Raw genomic sequence first — 16,682 nt, 5'->3', positions numbered from 1 at the left:
ACCCAGGATCCTGTCCCCTTTGATCCAGTGTCTCTCCTACCCAGTGAGGATATGGCCTGCTGAGTTTAATGGAGTCACACTAATTTAGACCAATTGAGGCTTTGGCCCAAAGTGTCAGATAACTGAACAGAGAATCTCCCAAACACAAGCTATACACAGTTTTGTGTACTTTTGTTGCTGTTGTTGTTTTAAATAAGATTGACACTACTTGAGAAATTTGAATTTCCCTAACATTTTCCCTGCAGCTGTTTTCACCTCCTTGTTTTTCAGGCTGTAGATGATGGGATTTAACACAGGGGTCAAGATACTGTACTCAGTTGAGAATATTTCATCCAGCACCACAGAGGAGACCGACCTGGGTTTTGTGTACTGGAGAAAACCTGTCATGTAGAATAAGCCAACCACAATAAGGTGGGAGCTGCAGGTGGAGAAGGCTTTACGCCTGCCCTCTGCAGAGCGTATCTTCAGGATGGTGGAGATGATATTAATGTAGGAGATCAGGGTGAGGAGGAAGGCACTTGATGCAAATATCACAACAGAAGTAAGAAGCACCACTTGATTGGTGAGAGTGTCAGTGCAGGACAGTTGTAATAGAGGAGGGAGTTCACAGCTGAAATGGCTGATTTCATTGGGCCCACAGAAATGCAAATTGAAGGTAAAAACAGTGTTAAGCAGCGCATGGAAGAAACGTATTGTCCATGCCCCACTCACCAGCTGAACACAGATCCCGTTGCTCATTCTCTCCATGTAATGCAATGGGTCACAGATGGCAGTGTAGCGGTCATAAGCCATGGCTGAGAGAATGAGAATTTCAGCACCACCAGAAAGGAGGAGGAAGAATATCTGAGCAATGCAGCCATTGACAGAAATAGTTTTGTGCGCTGCTAGGAAGTTCCTCAGTGTGTTAGGCATCGTGACCGAGGAATAGCAGATATCAACAAAGGATAAATGGAAGAGGAAGAAGTACATAGGAGTGTGAAGGTGAGAATTAGCTCTTATCACCACCATGATCATTATGTTACCACTCAGAGTGATTAGGTAAATAACTAAAAACACCAAGAAGAGGAAAATCTGCATCTGTGGGTCACTGGAAAGTCCCAGGAGAATAAATTCAGACACTGTGGTTTGATTTTTCATTGAAATTTATTCAGGAAATCTGTTGACCTGGAAGACGAGAGAAAACAAATTAACACTTATAATAAAAGTAAATTGAAAAAGCATGTGAAGTTAATCTGATAAGTAGTATGAATGTAAAGAGAGCCCTATTCCGAGCTGTACAATGTGTATTTTAAGTATAGTAAATTCAGTGAGAGAGAGAAACAAAGAAGCTGGATAGATTTTGTGTATTTTAAATAGACAAAACATGCTGGATACACAAAAGGACATGGGCACCTAACTGCCACTTTAGCTGCCTAAACCACAGAATTTGGTGTTTACAAAAGCCCTGTTCAGCTGGGACTTGCAGACAGACTGATGTCAGGCTCCCTAAGTCTTTCCTCTTTAATCTGATGCAATCTAGCTCAAATATTAGAGAGGAAGCACAGCAGGGCTACTGGATACTTGGTCTTCTGCATCCGGGATAAGTCTCTAACCACCAGGCTATACAGTCTCTCTCTCTCTCTCTCTCTCTCTCTCCCCTAATGTTTCTTTAATCCAGACTTATGACTTCAGCAGAGCTACCACTGAGGTACACCAGCCTGGGAACTGACAGATTCACTCCGACAAAACAACTATGGCCAATTTACAATAGCTGGGCATGTGGACAAATGTATAAAAAATATCTCCTTCTCTATTATTTTCTATCACTTGTTCTTGACTATTTTGTTGGAAACACGATTTAATCTCTGCAGTATATAATTGGATTCTTACCTATTAAAATCATTAGGATTTTTCAAGAAGAAGAAGAAACAAATGTGACAAGTAAACGTTCCCTCAGCACACTGACATAATTTTGAAAAGAGAGGCCTTATAGAAAATGAATGGGACTTTTGTTCCTAAGTCATTTAAACTCTAACTGAATGAGGCTTTTGATTCCTTGTTCTGCACATCAGAATATGAGGCTTTGCGTATAGTAGATAATCCATCCTGCCCCCATGGAAGTCAGTGGTTATTTCAACATCATTTTTCAGGGGAAATGGGAATGAAGCCAATGTTCTCTCCAATGTCCAGTCTATATCCGTCCTCATATGATATCAGAGAAAAATTAATCTCTCTTTCATTATCAACTCATGAGACAAATACCTAAGCATAGAGGTGGACCTTGTACTAGATTCTGAATGTGAACACAGGCAGATTGTGTGCAAAGAGAAATTTGGCCAATGCCATAAGAAGTATATTTTTCTATTATATTTTATAATTTTTGTAGGCTAGTGGTTTTCAACTTTTTTTTCATTTGTGGGCCCCTAAAAAAAAATTAAATTGAGATGCAGACCCCTTTGGAAATCTTAGACACGGTCTACGGACCCCCAGGGATCTGCGAACCACAAGAGGAAAACCACTGTTGTAGAGTATTTAATATCTATAGTACCTTATTGGATTCATCCCTATTAAAATATCTAGGATTTCTATCACAAAATAATAACAAACTCCCGAAAATTAGAAGTACTGGTTTTGGCATAGGCTGACAACCCAGTCAAATATAGACACTATAGGCAACTTGATAAATATGACAACTGCCATGAAGAGAGCCTCAGAATTATCTTAACTGTATGACAGGTTTCTCCACTGCCAAAGTGTCTGTGTGGAAGTGGGTAACCCCAGGTTGATATCATGCAACTGTGCAAACAATTCAAGAAAACCAGTGATCATTTTTAGCCAAAGAGTGAGAAGGACTCATAGTGCAAACCAAGAAATGAATAAAGATTGGATTTTGGCAAAACCAGAAGAAAGAGGCTGGAGTCCATGAATGCTCCAAGACTTGAAGAAGAGAAATGACAACACCGAGAAAAAAAACACTTTTCTTTCATTATCAACTTATGAGACAAATACCTAAGCAAAGAGGCAGATTGTGTGCAAAGAGAAATTTCACAGTTAGAAATGTAAATATTTGGGTATCCCAAGGATCTGTACTGGGACCATTGCTCTTCAACATAGTTGTAAATTATTGGGAAAAAGCTGTAAATGATACAAAATTTTTGCATATGGTACAAAATTATTCAAGATAGTTAAGCCCAAAGCAGACTGAGAAGAGTTACAGAGGGATCTAACAAAACTGGGTAACTGGGTGACAAATGGCAGATGAAATTCAATGTTGATCGATGCAATGTAATGCATATTGGAAAATATGATCCCATCTATACATAAAAATGATGTGGTCTAAATTATCTGTTATCCCTTAAGAAAGAGATCTTGGAGTCATCATTCATAGTTCTCTGAAAACGTTGGCTCAATGCACAGTAAAAAAAAATGCTAACAGAATGTTAGGAACCATTAAGAAAGGGATAGATAATAAGACTGATAGTATCAGAATGCCACTATATAAATCCATGGCGCATCCACACCTTGAATACTCTGTGCAGTTGTGGCAGCCCCATCTCAAAAAACAATATATTAAAATTGAAAAAAGTAGAGAAGCTCACAAAAAAAATGATGGGTATGGAATAGCTTCCATATGAGGAGAGATTAAAAAGATGTTTAGCTTGGAAAAAGATGACTGGAGGGGGATGTGATATAGATGTATAAAATCATGAATGGTGTGGAAAAAGTGAATGAGAAGTGTTATTCACTCCTTCACATACCACAGAAACCAGATGAGTTCATGGAGGACAGGTCCATCAATTTTCTATTAGCCAATTTGGTCTGGGATGTAACCCCATGTACTGGGTGTCCCAAAACCACTGACTGCTGGAAGCTGGGACTGGACAACAAGGGATGGATCCTCGATAAATTGGCATGTTCTGTTGACTTCCTCTGAAGCATCTGGCACCAGCCACTATTGATGACAGGATACTGGGGTAGATGGACTATTGGTCCAAACAAGTAGGGCCATTTTTACATTCTTATTAAAACTGAGTGTCTTCTCCAGAGAATGTCCTACTCCCAACCTATAAGAATGCCCCCCTCCCATACACACACTCCAAAAATAGAAATTAGTGCTAACATTCACCAACTGTCTTAGTTGTCCTGCCTTGAGAAATAGTGAGAAAGCGAGCTGTTTGATTCAAGTAGTTGCTGGGCTGCTAATCCTGGCCCCTATGCTGCGACTGACTCTGTGTGAGCAGACTGCTGCTTCCCAGCAGAAGTCAATGGGAGGTGATAGCGAGACCCACCCCGAGATGAGATGCGTGTGTGTGGAGGGGGGGGGCGTAGAATTGGGTCCTTTGAAATGGAAAGGATACAAATATATAAAAAGAAATAAAAATTTGGATCCACTCACCTGACTTTTTAATATGGATATCTTAAAAATGGTGAGATCATTCTGACCTGTGGTTTTCACTTTCTGTTTTCTTAGTCTGTTTATCTACCTACTTACTGATTTGTCTACTAATCTCTCTATCTACCTTTGGAATACAGCATCTAAGGAGATCCAATATTCTTTATCCAGAGCAGTGAAACTCCTCAAGATGTGTAGTAGGAATTGAGCAAAGAGTTGTTCCTTAGCTGACTCCAAGACTAAGATCTCATTCTTGAGAGCTGTTTAAAAGAGTTGGCTTGTTCCCCTAGGACCAGATCCCTGAAGTTCACTCTCTGTAACAAGCTACCAGTAACACTGTGTTTGTTCAGTCCTTAAGCACCGCTCTACCATGTGTAAGAATGAGAGCAATGATACTTGGATTTTCAAAAGAGCCTAACGGATTTAGAAATCTGTAGTGGTGTGGGACTCACTCCTGTGGTGCCACTTGCTGGTTGTCTCAGGGAATTAGCATTTCCAGCCTCCAGAGCACCCTCTGCAGGCCAGTGTCCTGCTTCTCCTGGCCCGTGTCCCTCTCAGGACCTGGTGCCCCTTGTCTTTGGAGTGCTTCCCCTTGGCAATACCCCCGCAGTCCCAGGGTCTCCCCACCCAGTGGAACCCCCAACCCTCTATCCCCACCTTGGCTCATTCGTGGGTTATGGCTAGTCACCATCTAGACCCTGTTCACTGGCCAGATTGCCGTGTAAAAGCCACTCCTCATAGGTAAGGAGAGGGTTGACCTGCTGCCTTTCCCTGCAACCCAGTACCTCCAGGAGTCTTGTATAAGGCCGTGCAGCCTGGGGAGTTGCTGGCCCAGAGCTTCCCAGCTCCTCTGGCCTTTCCCCAGCCTGCTTCACTCCAGTACCCTTTAGCACTCAGGCAGCTAAGTCCATCTTCCTCCTCAGCTAGAAAGAGCCTGCCTGCTCTTGGCCCACTGCCCTCTTATAAGGGCCAGTTGGTCCCTTATTAAGCCAGCTACAGCAGTGGCTGCTTTCCCAATCAGTACATAGGGGTGTGAAGGTGAGAATGAGCTCTTATCACCACCATGATCACTGTGTTACCACCCAGAGTAATTAGATAATTAAAAAAAAACACTGAGAAGAGGAAAATCTGCATCTGTGGGTCAGTGGAAAGTCCCAGGAGAATAAACTTGGTCCCTGTGGTTTGATTTTCCATTGATACTTTTTCAGCAAGAGCATGACCTGTAAGACAAATAAATAAAATTAACACATATCATAAAAATGAATTGAAATGACATGTAGAGATCATCTCTTCAGTAGAATGATTATAAAGGGAGTCCTATTCTATCCTTTAAAATAATAAGCTGGTTGGAATTTGTGTGTTCTATAGAGACAAAATGGGCCAGATACAGAACAAGACTTAGGCCCCAAGTGCCACTTTAAGCACCTAAATCACAGAATTGGGCCACACAGGTATTCACAGAATCTCTGCACAGCTCGGACTATGGGAAAGTATGATGCGGGCCTTGTTTCTCCTCTCCTGTTGAATCTGTTCCACTGTGGTTAAATAATTAAAGAAGCACTGGAGAAAGGGGACTGGATACTGGATCTCCTGCATCTAGGGTGAGGGCCCTAACCACCAGATTGTAAACTCACTGACTCACTTGCTGTTTCTCTCTGGCCTAACACCTCTTTCATCTGTCCCTCCAACACCAGCTGGGGATCTGGCTCCTTTACTCCAGTGGCGCTATGACTGAGTCACACCCACTGGGAATCTGGCCAACTCTATAAGTACCTCTTCATCTGTTACATTTTGTAATTTTTGTAGCCAGTGGTTTTTGGCCTTTTCATTTGCAGACCCCTAAAACATTTTGAATGGAGGTGCAGATCCCTTTGCAAATCTTAGGCATGGTCTATGGACCCCCAGTGGTTTGTGGTCCAGAGGTTCAAAACCACTGTTGTAGAGTATTTAATATCTATAATATATTATTGGATTTGTCCCCATTAAAATATCTAGGATTTCTATAATAATAAAATAATAACAAAAATAAACCCCCAAAACCTAGAAATACTGGTTTGGGCATAGGTAAACAACCCAATCAAATACAGAGAATACAGGCAAATTAATAAATATTACAACTGCCATAAAGAGGGCCTCAGAAGTGCTTAGCTGTATGACAGGTTCCTCCACTGCCAAGATGTGTGTGTCGAAGTGGGTAGCCCCAGGTTGATATCATGCAACTGTCCAAACAATTCAAGAAACCCAGAGATCATTTTCAGCCAAACAGTGGAAAGGACTCATAGTGCAAACCAAGAAGTGACCTAAGGCTGGATTTTGGCAAAACCAGAAGAGAGAGGTTGGAGGACATGAATGCTCCAAGACATGAAGGAGAGAAATGACAACACCGAGAAAGAAACAACTGAGCATAGACTCACTGGGCAACTGAGAGTTTCATAGGAAAGTGGATTTACTCAAATGGAGACTGAAAGCCTGAAAAGGGAGATTAGTCATGTTGACTGATATGCAAACATTTTGATAGAAGCAATGACACAAGATCAACAGTAGAGTGGCACACTGCCGGGTGAGCAAGTGGAATCAAGGGGATAAGTTAAAATTTGACATCCAAACAAAACAGCTGCTAGTGATGCAACAAGTTTTGAATAGCAATCAAAACACAGACAGGATGTCCAACAGTGTGATAAAGGAAAAAGTCTGTTATTTATGGAAGAGGAAGTTGATAATCAAGAATACAACATGAAAACATATTAAAAATAAGAGAGAAAAAGATCATCTGGTGTTGATAAATAGTAACGACCGAGAGTGCATTCCAGCCCAAGAAATCGTGAAAGATAATAGAAAGGAAATCCCCGCAGAACGACTCTAATGTTTTACACAGAAATGAGTGCATGGACAGTGGCGGAGAGAGATCAAACCCATTAGGGTAGAAGATGCATAAACTAATAGCATCTAGAAGGATATTAGAAAAGAGACAGAGAGCCTCAATATGAGTGCACAAAGGGAGTCCTTAAGGATTATTTACATAGATTAATATCAACCAACATAACTGCTCCTTGAACTGCACAATGTGTTCTGAAAAGGAAGAGACTGTGGAGCATCTGCTGAGCCTGGCTAGGAGAGAACAGACACATGAGGCCACCAAATTCCTGCACTGGAGTCTCTGTGGAAGTACAGATTTAAACAAATCATGTGTTAACACAACCACCAAATCAAAAGCATTCGAGAACGAAGGGACTAAGATTTTATGGAATCTGGCAATTGTTACAGACTGAGCAGTGCAGAAAAAACATGTCAAACATTACTAGATATCACCCTACCAGGAGACAGGGTCAAAAAATAAAAAATAAACAAGAAGACAAGATGGCAAAGTAGGAAGAACACTTCCACAAAGTAGAATGATTATGAAAAAATAGAACAAAGATGATTGCAGCAATTATTCGAATACTTAGAGTGATCTCTAAGGGTCTGACTGAGCAGCTGAACAACACGTAAAGAGGCTAAGACATCATGGTCAGTGACTTCAAGCAGACAGAGATCTCAGACACTGAGAAAACTTTAAGGAAAGTCAAAGGAAAGAGTATTTGAACAGCTAAAATGTAGGAATTATGCAAAGGCTTAGGGTTAAAACTCCTGAGTACCCAAACCTACAGAGTCAGTCCATGGCAGGATTTACTGGTGACTCATGGGGATAAATTTTAGACAGTAACTTTACCCTTTTTATGCATAAAGATCTTGTATATTGTGACAGCTATTTGTTTTAAAAAATCCCCATTCTGTAATACTAAGGGACAGTAATAATGATCATAATAAATGAATGTGCCCAGAAAACACTCTCTAGGCACGCTGGCATGATTTTAAAAAGAGGGGTCTGATTGTAAGTTAATGGGAGTTTTGTTCCTAAATCATGTAACCCCTCTGAAAATTCAACCCAGTGGGACTTTTGACTCAGGATCCTGCACATCTGAATATCAGGCTGTTCCTACATAAGAGAATCTCTCCTGCCCTCATGGAATTGACATTGATTTGTAGTGGAAATAGGAAGGAAGTCAATGTTCTCACCAGTGTTAAATTTATGTTTATCCCATATGTATGCCAGAGAGAAAATAAATCTTTTTTTTTCAATTATCAGCTAATCAGACAAATGCCAAAGCAAAGAGATGGACCTTGCCTGAGTGGTAACAAAAGGCACTGTGCACAGTGATATCAAAAGCTAAGTGCCTTCTCTAGAGAATGCCCTGCCCCTAATCTACTCACCCCCCAACACACAGACTCTGGAAGCAGAAACTACTGTTATCCTGCACCAGCTGATCTCAGTTTTCTCAGTGCTGCCTGGAGAAATACACAAAGAGCGAGATGGCTGGGTTGCCAGCCATGACCCCTACACTGCTACTGACTGTGTGTGAGCAGACTGCTGTATCCAGGCAGAAATCAAAGGGACTCTGCAGAGAGACCCAACCTTAGATAATGGGGGGCAGAACTTGGTCTGTTGAAATTAAAATGAAAATAAAAGATTATAATGAATAAAAACATGAATCAACTAACCTGCCTTTTTAATGTGGATCATAAATATGGTGAGATCATAGGTTTAGGTGCTTTACATTTTCAATCTCAGGGATGATCAATTAAAAAGGCATGTATTTAGGCTCAGATTCTCAAAAGAAAGCTAAGGAGTTAGACATCCACATAGCAAATTATTTCATCTTCCTAGATTCCTTTGAAGGTGAGAGCCATAATGTATAATTACCAGAAGGGGGCAGTAGAGGTGAAAGCATGGGAATTGGCCAGTCATCCTTAACCATCACCATCAGATGGATACATAGGTTAAGGAATGAGAAAGGAGCAAATAGACTGTAAGATGGCAGGAAAGAATAGGAGAGGAGACAAAGGAAAAGCTATATTGTATAGAGCTGGGCAACATTTTTCAGACAAACAGCTGATTCATGGAAAAATGTTGTTTTGATTGACCTGATACGTTTGTGAATTTGAAACAAGCTTGCCAAATAATGTCATCCAAGGCAAAGGGGAAAAAAAGGCTAAAGAGGGACAGGGAACCTCATTTAATTCTGGTACCTTTAACACATTGGCTAGGGTACTCATTACCTGGAACGTGGGAGACACTCATACAAGACCTATGGAAGGATTAAGATTTCCTCAATCCTCAAAATTGCATCTTCCAGTCTTTTTCTCAGTCAGCCTTTTGCTCTATTTCCTTTGACTCCAGATACAAAAAGCTTCAGTAAAAACATAACAACTTCTGCAAGTTGAACATGACTCCACCATCGTAGTCATCTTCTCAACTGATGCCAGACTGCAACTTTCTGGGATCTTGTAAGTATCTCCTCATTTGTGACAAATCAAACAAATGGAATTGAAGAATATGCTGTAACTTTTGACACTGAAAACTGTTTAGCTTCCTCTCCTCAGCTGTTTTAATGGATATGTTTCTTCTACATATAAGAGAGATGTCATCACAAGATCTAAAACTTGTTTCGTAGTTGTCATATAGACATCCTGCTACCCAAACAGGGGCCTTTGAATGATATGGAAATGCCATTGACACAAAACCCATCAGACCTGTGACTTTTTCAGATATAGAACCTCCTGCTATCATCTGACTATTCAGATACATAAAACTATTCACCCATGCAATATTATTCCCAGTTACATGCTCCATCGGCAGGTCATGAAAAACCCCGGGCAAAAGAAATTGCATATTCAAATTATTTGTCATAGCATTCAGTGAAATCAGAATGAGTTCACAAATAACTCCAGGGTACAAAACAAGGCCAACATTTGCAGCTAACATTTGACTGACTAATGAAAACCACTGACATGTGTCTATGCTTTTTTCAAGGGATCAGATACAGTCCCCTACAATTCTGAACATTTTCTGACATGAATAGTATGCATTTTTATTAATTGTGTAATGTGTTACATTATGATAGACTATCAGCATTAGTTCTTTTTATACCTCTCAGTGTATCGTTTATCGTTCCATCAGCATCTCTCTCTCTCTCTCTGACAAGTTGGATCACTTTTATTACTGAAAAAGACTTCCTTTTGAGACAGTACACAGTGTAATTGCTATGCTTGTAAGTAGTCTTAAGGTAAATCACTACCCAGAAAAAAAAATTAAAAAAAAGAAAAGAAACCTACACAGCAAGCTTAGCAGAGATCACCCCGACTGCAACACGGGCTTTGGTGAGAGCTGTCCTTCAACCGCACTCAGGGATTTTCCTGTGGATTCATGTTCTTCACATTATCACCTCAGAACAAGAACAAATCCTGACTCTGTGAGCGACTCATTTATTGAGTTTGTCTCTTTGAAGAGTCCTTGCATATGTAATCAGCCAGACAATCTCTGCCCAAAGTGCAGCTTCAAAAGAAGGGTTTCCAGGTGAGTCATTTGCACTTGGTTGGCCCTAGACCAAATGGCACCTCAGGCGAGAAGCATCTTAATGGTCCCCCCTCCATTTGTTAAATGTTTTAATATCTTATTTTTTCTTGCATTTGTATCACATTTCATGACTTTGGTGCACGATTTGCGTGCATGATTTATCCCTGTCATAGAAGAAGATAAATTTGCACACTAGGATTTGTAAAACTGTATTTTGTCGCAAACAACAAAACAATACCCTGAGTGCTGCACCCCCCCACGCAAGCCCTGGGTCATGTGCCCCTAAATCTGGGCATGCATTTGCATTCCCTTCCCCCCTACAAAATGTCCTAGGGAATCCACTTCATTCGTATTGTTCCCAACAATCCTTTGAAGTTCCTAATAGCTCCCAAAGATTTCATTATTCATGACTTCCTCTTAAAGAATCTCCATGCAGTCCTACAACAGTACATAAACATTTGTATTTCAAAACAACAAACTCCAAAGAAGTTAGACTTAATTTAGTAAGGTTTCTTCCAGGATATTGTCATTTCTGTCACAATGACAATCTTGCAATATAGCATCTGAACCCCTGGCTGCACTTACTCAACTCAAATCTTCTAGCCTTACTCCCATCTATATGTGGTTGGTTCTTCAGGTTCTTCCTATTCATTCTAGTCTGTCTTGTATATATTTCCTCTGAAACCCAGAAGCTAACTAAATCCTTTACTATGACATCCATCCATCTAATTTTGGGTCTTCCAACATTTCTCTTACCCTGCACTTCTAAATTTAACTCCCTCTTTCCTATATGTTCTCCTGATTTTCTTTTTGCATAGCCAAACCATCTAAAGCTGGATTCCCTCAGCTTTTTTTCCTTCCTAATTGGTACCATCTTCACAGTTCCCCTACTTTGTTTTTTTTTGAACATGGGCCATCTTTATAACTCCAACCACCCATTTGATATTTTCATTTCTACTGTATTCAAGGTTTCCTCCTGTTTCTTCCTCAGCGCCCAGAATTCAGAGCCCTGCAAAAAGGCAGATCTAATTACCATCCAGTGCATAGGATGAATGCACGAATAATCATATTTCAGTTAAGTGTGACTATTGACCACTTCCATGATTCATAATCTGTCTCAAGATTGGGATCATACACAATCCTGACAGGGCTCAATCCCTCAGGAAGTCAAAAAGAGGAAGTCCTGTTAGCGTCCATTTATATTAGGTTGTAGGGATATAACCATTTAGTCTAAACACTCAAGTGCATGCAAAATCATGTCTATAAGGAAGAAGAGATGCACATAAACATTATAGATGAATGAAAAAGCCCATTCAGCCAAGTTATACTTTCTTTCTTTCTTTCCATAGGATTTACATAAGGTGAGGGTGTCTGTTTGGTGAATCACTGTTGGGAGGATGTTCTATGGAAAAATAAGACACAAAAACAAACTGTGGAACTCCTTGCAAAGGGAGATATAGAGATCAGAAATATAGGATGAATCAATAACAGATTGCAGAAGAATACCCAGAGCTACCATAATTCTTTATGATAAGATTTTTGGAAGGAATATTAAATATTAAGCTTCAGGGCTTAATCCAAACTCCAACAATTAGAGACTCTGCTATGGGGGCAGATTATCCCACATCTGTGTACTGTCAGGTTATTGACTCTTCCTCTGAACAGATGGTTCTGGTCACTGCCAGAAAGAGGATTAGAGACTACATGGCAGGTCTCACTCAGTATGGCAATTCTTATGTTCCCTGATACAGACAATGGCAGTACAAGAGGTGAGCAATTTTCTTCAGCAGCTTCCTTTATCCAAAGATCTCAAAGAACGTCATGTGTATCATCATATGTTCTATTAATTTAGATGGAGTACGTGGCCTCAAATGTGTTAACATAACCAAGTCACTGTCCAGCATTAAACAGTGTTAAACAAGCTTCAAAATTTGGTATACAGAGAGCTCAGCCTACTTGTTACTATGGCAAACACACCATTAAACATCCTTTTTAGCTTTTATTAAAGACACAGAACAGAAGAGGAAACAATTAAAACCTTTGAAAAGGAAAGTGTTAAGTAAGACTTTCATTTTATCATCATCCGTTATTCTCTCCCCGCACTTTAGCTGAAGCAAGTTTTCGTAAGGAAAAAAAAATCTTGTTTGTCAGACTTTTAGATGGCATTAAAGATGGTAATGACTGTTCTTTTGGGGGAAGGAAAATAAGTTAGTAGCGCAGGGCGGCAGCTATCGTTGCTGTTCTTGTTTAAGTCTGATCCCATTTCCTAGAAGACAAAAGAAGAGAAACACACACACACACAACAGGAGAGAAAGGAACAGCAAAGATAGAAAATGCCGCTACAGTCTCTGGGGTTGACTCTCATTTGCAACCTCATGGATGGAGAAACACAGGCACTGCCCACAGTCTTATTAGCCATTTAGAGACCTGGCAACCTTGTACCAGCATCCAGCTGTTTAGGGCATTACTTTCAGTGGCCTCTTTCTGGTCACAGGGTCACAGCAGTGCTACTAAGTATACAGCCTTATCCTGCTAAGCCATTAGACAAAAGGGAAAAGGGAAGGGGTAGAAAAGAGAAGAAATAAAGTGGTGAAGGAAAAGGAGGCGGGGTGAAGGGGAGGAAGACAGAGTAAGAGAAAGTCTCACATTTCAGGTGATATTTGAGATTTAGCTGGAGGCAGTGGTGGTGTCATCTTCCTCCCCCTCTCTGGACCAGCCTGGTCAGGAGAGCTCTCAGGATTAGGATGAAGACATTTTGGGGCCTCAGGAAATGGTTGGGGTGTCAGCCATGATGGTAACTCTCACTCCAGTAGCCAACTTTTCTACAAAAAAGTCTCTTTCTTTAAGAACCCTTAAAGGAACTGCTGGGTGCAATAGCCCATCCCCTGGTTACTTTGCTCACCAGTTAGGCTTAGTTTGATACGCTGATTTTGGTTCACCGATTTTTCGGTCTCACACTTTTTTATGAGACATGATGTTTGTAAGTTCTATCAGGAGACCTTTTCCTCTGGACTAATTCAGTCTCTCTTTCTCCCTCCCTTTAGTGATTTTTTTCCACCACCATTTGCTATTATAGGCTACTGTGACATCTTATGAACTGTCACATACTTTTTACACTTGAGCTCACAATGAGGGTAAATTTGTAGGCTGAATTACTACAACAATCTGCAGTCCATCTGTGAGGTTCTTTTCCCCAAATTACAGAAGTTTGTTACCGTCAATCATCTGTTAAACACCAACAAAATACTAGTAGGTGTGTTTAAAATGAAATTAAAGAGTTTCTATGACCCAGAGAGCCTTAGATATAATAGACTGAGACACTGGAGAAACCACATTTTTATTATCTATAATAGATATATAATCTGGCCTAGGTCAAACTAGGGGATCACAGTTGTCCCTTCTGGCCGTTTAAGTTATGAAATCACTTCCTTGTTACAATTGGCAGTGTACAAATATTAAAGATACAGAAATTTCCACCACACAGGAAGCTCCATATTTTGACATTTGATTTAATCCCAACAGGGGCCAAAAAGATGAAATCTCTTGCGGAATGTCTAACCAGATGCAGAAATGTCTAAACATTTCATTTTAAAATTTGACTGTAACAAAACATTTCCTCTTGAAGTGTCCATTTCAATGAAATCTTTCATGTTGAATGACTATTTTTATTTACAATGAGCTTCAGATGAGTCAATTTTAGTGAAAATATCAATTTGAAATGCATGTTTTCATTTCAATTGGACATTTTGAAACAAAAACTTTCATTTCATTATGAGATGTCAAACTGAAATGGAATCTTCCCCCTTGCAACAAACAAATAAATAAATAAATATTTGTCTTCCAAATTCACATTCAAACAACATTTTCAGATTTTATTTTTCAAACATGGGAAAAACTTTTGACCAGAATTAACAAACATAGAAGTGGTCATCATTCCTGTTCTAAAGAAATTACAGCCCAACAGAGTGACGCTTAGTAGGCAGGACACCCTGCATAAGCAGGAGGTGAGAGTAGCTAAATCATGTTATTTTCTATCTAATGAGCTGGTTGCAAAAGTTGTGAATTTTAATGAGAAAGAGGGACATGATTTTTTTTTCATGAAAATATTCCCATTTTCAACCAGCTCTATTCATTTTTTGTGAAGAATGTGAAAGAAGAAATTCTCCCTTGAAACTGGAGGAGAGGGTGGTATCTTTCTTAGCAGGGACAGGGAGTGCATTCTGTTAATACTAGGTTGACATGGGAAGAAATATAAGACTACCAGTAGGCACATAGATGATTGTGTGTTTCAAGGCAGAGACAGGGATGGAATAGATCAGTCTTCAATATATTCCTCTCCACTGACTTTCTGACTGACCTTGGACATGTTACTGGGACTACATTTTTCCCATCCAATAGGAGTAGGGCACCTAATTTACCTAAGCTTTTTTGAGAATCTCAGCCTGCTGGTTGACCTTAGACTATATCTTTGTAAGTCCAACATTGACAAAAGGTGGATTCTGAATTATAACTTTATTCACTGAGGCAAGATCCTCAGCTGACATATCTCAGTGTAGCCTGGTTTCTTTCAGTGGAGTTATGTTGCTTTCCACCAGCTGTGGTGCTGCATCTAAGGGTGAATTTCACTGGGGCGAATAGTGCCAGCACCACTTCTCATTACTTTTAGGATTTAAGTGGAAACTTGATGATAGATCGGTCTTTCCAATTCAATGGTGAGTGAAATTTGAGGAATAAAAAAAATCACTTTAGAATATGGACACTATGGGCCAGATTCCCAGTTCATGTAAATCCACCTAGTTCCATTGATTTAAAGGTGCTATGTCAATTTACACCCAGAGTTAGATTTACAAAGGGACATAGCTGTTCTAATGCTGAACATTGCAGTAGATAACTTTTAGGTAATTTTTTTAAATTACTTGGTTTCCAGATCCTGAGCTGGGCAGCCAGGATCCCTACACAGTGAAAGGGGAGATATAGGCACCTAAGAATGGGATTTTAAAAAAGCCAACATGATAGAGGTTTCCTTAGCCAATGGGAAAGGCCAAGCAGAGGGTTGTATTCTAAATCCCGCAGCTGTCACAGGAGTTCAGTTCCTATCTTCTCAGTGGGAGCACACCTCCTTTGCCTTAGAATTCTCAGCTGGGAAGTCTCTAACCCCACCTAAGGTGGAAAGAAACCGTGGTGAGAGAGAGGACAGAAGAAGGAGGAATTAGGTGGAGAAAACCCCTCACCTTTTATCCTAGCAGTTAAGGATGTAGCAGACCCTCTTCAAGTGCCTGGTAAGGAGAAAGGTTTTTAAAAGGGATCTGCTTCCTCCCATGTGGGTGTCCTAACCACTGCAATATGGGATACCTGATCTATGTCTCAATCTCTCCTAACAGAGCATTAATTCCTTTGTGCATCTTGGTCCAGCTAGGGATCACACTCATTATTAATTATTGTTTGAGATAGAGATATTAATAGGGAGGAATCCTATAAAATACTACAGATATTAAATAGGGTTTTCAACAAAATACTCTGGAAGAACTACAGAATGCAATAGACAAAGATGTTCTTTTCATAGAACTGGCCAGATCCTCAAGTGGTATTAATTGGCCATAGCTCCATTGAAGACAGTGGGTCAGACTGAAAGAGATATTGGCCCAAAAAGAGAAAGAGAGCACATGAATGGCTCTAGATCCTGGTGCTTCTATCACGCACCCTAGATGGAGACCCAGGATCTCGTTCCCTTGGCTCCAGGGTCTCTTCTACCCAATGGAGATATGGCCTGCTGAGGTTAATGGAGCCACACTGATTTAGACCAGATGAGGCTTTGGCCCAAAGTGTTAGATGCCAGTGCCAGATGCCAAACACAAGTTATCCACAGTTCTATGCTCTTTGTTTTGTTTGTTTGTTTGTTTTCAAATAAAATCAACG

General features: G+C 40.2%; 1 protein-coding gene across 1 annotated transcript; it reads right to left on the bottom strand.

Moving 5' to 3' along the window:
• Positions 1-204: 204 nt before the first annotated feature.
• Positions 205-1,137, bottom strand: LOC127042623 (olfactory receptor 2F1-like). Its single transcript, XM_050935934.1, has one exon. It carries the CDS (start codon positions 1,135-1,137, stop codon positions 205-207), a length of 933 nt encoding a protein of 310 aa, XP_050791891.1.
• Positions 1,138-16,682: the final 15,545 nt, after the last annotated feature.

Source organism: Gopherus flavomarginatus, unplaced genomic scaffold, assembly GCF_025201925.1.
Source record: "Gopherus flavomarginatus isolate rGopFla2 unplaced genomic scaffold, rGopFla2.mat.asm mat_scaffold_730_arrow_ctg1, whole genome shotgun sequence".
Classification (NCBI taxonomy): domain Eukaryota; kingdom Metazoa; phylum Chordata; order Testudines; family Testudinidae; genus Gopherus; species Gopherus flavomarginatus.
This window is presented reverse-complemented; position numbering and strand designations above follow the sequence as displayed.

Excerpts from the sequence above, each read along its gene's own strand:
- LOC127042623 (XM_050935934.1), bottom strand. The coding sequence starts at position 1,137 with ATGAAAAATCAAACCACAGTGTCTGAATTTATTCTCCTGGGACTTTCC.